This window comes from Lathyrus oleraceus, chromosome 7, assembly GCF_024323335.1.
Source record: "Lathyrus oleraceus cultivar Zhongwan6 chromosome 7, CAAS_Psat_ZW6_1.0, whole genome shotgun sequence".
Lineage (NCBI taxonomy): Eukaryota > Viridiplantae > Streptophyta > Magnoliopsida > Fabales > Fabaceae > Lathyrus > Lathyrus oleraceus.
In genome coordinates, this window is record NC_066585.1 from 469,946,343 (window position 1) to 469,952,225 (window position 5,883).

Sequence of the window (5,883 nt, forward strand, 5' to 3'; positions counted from 1 at the left end):
AAAGGAAAACCATCATTAGGAGGCTATCAGCAGTAAATAATATGATTAACGATAGGTTATCTTGTGGCGAATACTAAGAAGACAAAAATCGAGGGCTCACATTTGTCACAGACAAATATGTTTAATAATAGTAGAAAGTGAACGTAAATGAGACCCTCTTGGCCCAGAGTAATAGGAACATTTACAAACCCTGATCCGATTCCATGAGGTCGAGCTTGAGGGGTGATCGTTCCTACTAGGATAAAGGTAAACTCGGTCCAACACTCCACGAGTCCATGGATTTGGATCATGGGTAAAGCCCATACCAGATCCTATCCCATAAAGTGAGAATTGTACAAAACACAAAGAAAGAACTATTAATGATAAAGATGAGGTCACCTCCAAGACATCATGTGTATATCATTAAAAGGAACACTCTAGAGCCAGAGAGCAAGAGTAGACTTGCCCTAATGAAGCACTAGATCCCAACACAAAGAATGATGTATATCGTTAGATCACAAGACGAATTATATCCTGTAACTTGAAAATATGACAGATCAAGATAAAGACCAAAGGGTGAAAAACCCTTGAAGAATTCCTATAAAAAGGGACTACAAACGTCAAACCAGGTACGCGTTCATGAAAACCTAAAACATTCCAACCTTGTCTATATCAATCATTAACTTGGGCGCGAGAATGTCTTTTACATGTACCACCCCCACATTTTCTTTTCTGAAGTCTATTCAAATTAGGAGTTAGCTAAGTCGTCATCAAAAAGTCTCTCTCAACCTAGTCATCACATACCCAACCCAGCTTTGGAGAATTTTGGTCTAAAACAAATCATTAACATTTTTTTACCAAAAATCCATTTTCAACTAATACAAATACATAAAATGATTTGAAAATTGAAAAATTATTTTATAAATTTATTGAAAATTCAAATTTAAAAATCACAAAAGAATGAGATAATTTAACTTACATAGTTGAGATAAATAAATGGAGATCGTTAGTTCATAGTTCAATAACTAGCGAGCAATATTTTTTAATATTTTTTCATAATGTAAACAAATTATTAATAGTTATCCATCAATAACTTTTAAAAAAATTAATTAAATATCAAAATTTCAAAAAGTATCTTAAAAATATCAATTCATATCCAATTGTACTACAGTACTATTTCCGTTCAAAATGAGAAATTGTCTAGACCAAAATAATTATCTACTATAAATCACTTTACAATTATAAAAAAACATTGTTTTATTTCAGTATGTTTGAACTCTACAATCACTTTTGTGTAGATTTAAAACTCCATTAATTAAACTCTTTACAATAAGTGCATTCATTATCAAAAACCACTGAACTTGTGAATCTCTGAATGCAGCAGAGTTTTCTGTGTAAGAATGAGGCAGGCAATACAGTAATTTCACCTCGTATCCTTCCCATTTTATCAAAACCAAACCTCTTTACTTCTAAATATAGCTTTAACCTCTGTTCTTTCTTTCTCTCTTCACAGCCTTTTCCTCTGACACGTTACACTCACACAAGGGCATTCTAGTAAAAACATCATCTGAAAACACATAACAAATCTGAAAGCTGGAAATTATCACTCTGTTCACTCCTCATTGGCTGCACCTCCACAGCAACAAAATCCAATGCTATTTTATACTATTATCTTCTCTCTTGAACCTTCCTATACAGGTTTCTTATTTTCTTCATCACCACTCTCACCACTACACGCAACATAGAAATTTTTTCAGTTCGGTGCTCACAGACAAAGAGGTAGTTTTTGCTGTTGCTGTTTTTTTTATTTTTAAGTTCATAGTATTCATATTTCGTAGTTCATATGTTGTTTTTGTTTATGTCTTGTCAAATGAAGCTTTGCGGTTTATTTTGATACTTGTTTTTGTCGTTTTTTTATTTTTACTTTTCACACCTTCCCTTTCATCTCTTCTAGAGTTTGTGAAGCTGCATAACCCAGTTGATTTCCAAGTGAAATAAATAGTTTTCCTTTCTGGGTTTTCTTTTTTATGTGTTTTTATTAGATCTTAGAGGTTTTTGTGTTCAATATTTGAATAAAATCAAAAAAAATTTTACAGGATTTTTTTGTAGAGGAAGAAAAAATGGAGTCAGATCTTCAGCAGCATCCAACTATGTTTCTTGATCATCAAAATCATCATCACCAGCCTCAAATGAATTCCGGGTTAACTCGGTTTAAATCTGCACCAAGTTCATATTTTTCTAATATTATTGATAAAGAGTTCTATGAGCATCTTTTTAACCGACCTTCAAGTCCTGAAACGGAACGAGTTTTTGCTCGGTTTATGAATAGTCTTAGTGGTAGTGGTAGTGGTGGTGGCGGTGGTGATGCTGAAAGTGCTTCTGTTGCGGTTGCTGTAGCTGCTGGAGATGATGATTCGCTGACTCAGGATCTATTAACTGTTCAACAACAGCTTCCTATAGTTAAGGAAGAGATTGAGCAACAATCTCAAACTTTGACATCAATGAATAATGAAACTTTGGATCTTCAACAGCTTCAACGACAACCAAGTAATATGAATAATTATGGATCCTCTGGTCCTCAGAAATCTTACCAAAGTTCTGGAAGACCACCTTTGCCAAATCAAATGAAGACTGGTAGAGGAAGCTGTTCCAATCTTATTAGACATGGTAGTTCACCTGCTGGATTGTTTTCAAACATTAACATTGAAACTGGTATATCTTGAAACTCTTTTCCGTATCTTCGCATTAAGGTTGTGTTGTCGTGATAATGATGCTAGCTAGATTGATTGGCAGGTTTTGCTGTTATGAGAGGTATTGGAACGATTGGAGCTGCTAACAGCACTAGCATAGAAGCAAATTTCTCTTCTTCTGCAGCGCGGTTAAAGAATGCGAGTGCTCCGAACTACTCAGCAGTGTTAGGAGGTGAAATCGGGAATTGTAGCAATCCACAAAATAATCTAGAATCGGAAGGTTTTGCTGAAACCCGGGGCAATGATTTTATCCCGGGTTTCCCTTTAGTTTCTACATGGGAGGATACTGCAATGATATCGGACAATATTACCGGTCTAAAAAGATACAGAGATGATGACGATGTAAAACCGTTTTCTACCGGTTTAAATGCGGCTGAAAATAAGGTAGTAGTATAATTGTACTATTGGAATTTGGTTTTCAAATAGTTGCTATAGTGCTATTTTTTGCAATACTCTATTTTTACAAAGTATTCTTAAATTGAATCTATAGCGACACCTTAGCACTTACATTGACAACACTGATATAATTTTGTTGCATTGATCAGAATGAAACAGGAGGCCAGACTCCCGCCACTCCTTTGGCTCATCAGACGAGTATGCCTAATACCACGGCGGAATTGGCAGCCATTGAGAAGTTTTTACAGTTGTCAGATTCTGTTCCATGCAAAATCCGCGCCAAGCGCGGCTGCGCCACTCACCCGAGAAGCATTGCAGAAAGGGTATAAATTTATTATTCTGCTATAATGCTATAAATAATTCCAACTGCGCGACACATTTAGTGCGCGCACGAAACCCCTTTCCCGGCCTTTATGCAAACATACTTTCAGGTCAGAAGAACTAAAATTAGCGAGCGAATGAGGAAACTACAAGATCTGGTGCCAAACATGGATAAGGTAATGTTTTTGACTTTGAGGCACACTTACCAACCTATGTAACAAACCGAACATTGTTTCTCTCTATTTGCAGCAAACAAACACATCAGATATGTTGGACTTAGCTGTTGAGTACATTAAAGACCTACAAAAACAAGTTGAGGTATGTTCAAACAATTGACCAATCTCAAGTTTCAAACAATATATGCCATAAATATTCATACATAATTGCACATTCAGTTTTCTTATTTATCTTTTTCTTTCTATAAATATCTAGACTCTTTCACAAAATCGAGCTAAGTGCACGTGTTCACATCACCAATGAGGGATGAAGGATGATGATGATGATAAAGGAGTTAGAGTTTTTCTTTTGTACAGATTTTGTTGTAATAATTTGGTCTAGAAATTAAAGCAGCTTAATTTTCTGATATATTAATAATTTGTTTTTGTTATATTAGTATTACTTAGTATGTTGTTGTTACTTTCTCTATGGTTCTTTTGGAGTGGTGGGGGGAATGAGAACATAAAAGTTGACTTTTATCATAAGATCATATAATTTGATGTATGTATGTGATGTCATCACATATACAAAGCATTGTGTACGAAATTTGGTGAAACAAGTTTATTATGTTGGTTTTAATCTTCTAGTAGAGGGCCCCTCCATTTTTAAGTGAATGGGGGATTTTGCATCTTTCATGGAGTGTTGGTTATGAAGGAACATTAAATTGATGGTATGTGTGGGCTTAGTCTTAACATTAAAATTAAATACATGGAAACATGGGGACCAAAACCGACATTATTTTTGTTTTACATTTAGTATATGCAATGTGATTTTTATTTTGCCCTCCTTTTTCCTTCATGATCTTGATCTTAATACAAGGGGCTGGTAAGTTATATAGTTGTTATTCTCTCGTTGGCACGCATAAAAATAATGCTATAAGAAACATTTTAAATATTACACACTAATATTTAACCTATACTTAGCATATTCACAATGTATTTACAATTTCTTTTTTTATTAAGGGAGGGCAAAAGTCCAAAAGAAGAGACAAGCTAACCACTATATCTTATTACAAAAGAGATACTAAGATCCTCTCTAAAAAGAGGAAGAAGCCACTTACGATCAGAATCAAAAATATTATCATAACTATTATTTCCTTGTTTAGCCAATAAATCCGCACTACGATTTACTTCATGATAGATATGCTCAATCTTGATTTCTTCAAAGTTCTTCATGATAGATATTCTCAATCTTGATTTCTTAAAAGTTCTTATCAAATTGTTGAATGTGTTGTATTAGATTATAATTCGATTGAGGCACCCTGTTAGCTACTTGTAGCATCTCCACCATCCTCTTGTTGTCTACTTAAATATGAAGTTTCTTGACTCTAAGTAGCATAACAATACGAATTTCGGTTAACACTCTCTAAAACTCAGCTTAAACAATATTGCTCGTCCCTATGGATTTGCTAAAATCTTTATGCCAATTACCATTACTATCCTGTAAAAGTACGCCACAATTCGTTGAACCATCATGTCTAACAGCCCCATCCGAATTTAAGGATGTCTAATCATTTTCAAGAGGCCTCCATTGAACCTGAAAATTGACAAAATGAATGGAAACCAAACAAGGATTTAAACTACTGTAACTGTGATATTGTTGTACCAGATCCGTGATGGTTTGAGCCAAATTATTGGGCATATGACCATTTTGGTTTTGTGACACCTTTGATTCTACCAATACCAAATAGTATGGCACACTTAAGTCCAAATCACGCTCCAATTTTTATGCTGAGAATTTTAATTATTCTGAATATCATGTTGAAGCCAAACCTGATGCTCTTCTTGAAAGAATTCCTGCTTATGATTATTGCTAACAAGCTTGGACCAAACTTGTTTCGCAATAACACAATCTCTCAATGCATGGAAAGCAATTTCTTCCTGCGATTTACACATGTCACAGTTAGTACTTCTCAATTGGAGATGACCAATAAACTTATTAGTGATGAGACCATTATGAAAAGGTTTCCAAATAAAACATCGAATACGCTTCGGAACTTGAAGGTTCCAAATAATTTTTCAAACAAGCTTATTGATGACAGCTTCACTACTTCCAGTAGGGGCGAGAAACTGACACATATAAGCTATCGAAAAAGTCCCGTTAGCGGTCCCACTCCAGATTCATATGCCAACTTCCCTCGAATTCAAAATAGGAGGAGGAATAACTTTGATTTTCTCCAAAGTAACATTATCAATCAAACAGATAGACCGTTCCAATTCCA

At 34.7% G+C, this 5,883-nt stretch overlaps 1 protein-coding gene across 3 annotated transcripts; it reads left to right on the forward strand.

Annotated features, from left to right (window-relative positions):
- Window positions 1–1,263: 1,263 nt before the first annotated feature.
- Window positions 1,264–4,053, forward strand: LOC127101523 (transcription factor bHLH122). Of its 3 annotated transcripts, none has more exons than XM_051038964.1 (7): window positions 1,264–1,758; window positions 2,089–2,691; window positions 2,773–3,116; window positions 3,275–3,448; window positions 3,557–3,622; window positions 3,696–3,764; window positions 3,879–4,053. In XM_051038964.1, exons 2-7 carry the CDS (start codon window positions 2,100–2,102, stop codon window positions 3,924–3,926), a joined length of 1,293 nt encoding a protein of 430 aa, XP_050894921.1. In that variant the 5' UTR covers window positions 1,264–1,758; window positions 2,089–2,099; the 3' UTR covers window positions 3,927–4,053. The 3 variants fall into 3 exon arrangements, with proteins under 3 accessions (XP_050894921.1, XP_050894920.1, XP_050894922.1); XM_051038963.1 differs by having other exon boundaries at window positions 1,266–1,758; window positions 2,076–2,691; XM_051038965.1 differs by having other exon boundaries at window positions 1,271–1,758; window positions 2,076–2,691; window positions 2,773–3,113.
- The last annotated feature ends 1,830 nt before the right edge of the window (window positions 4,054–5,883 follow it).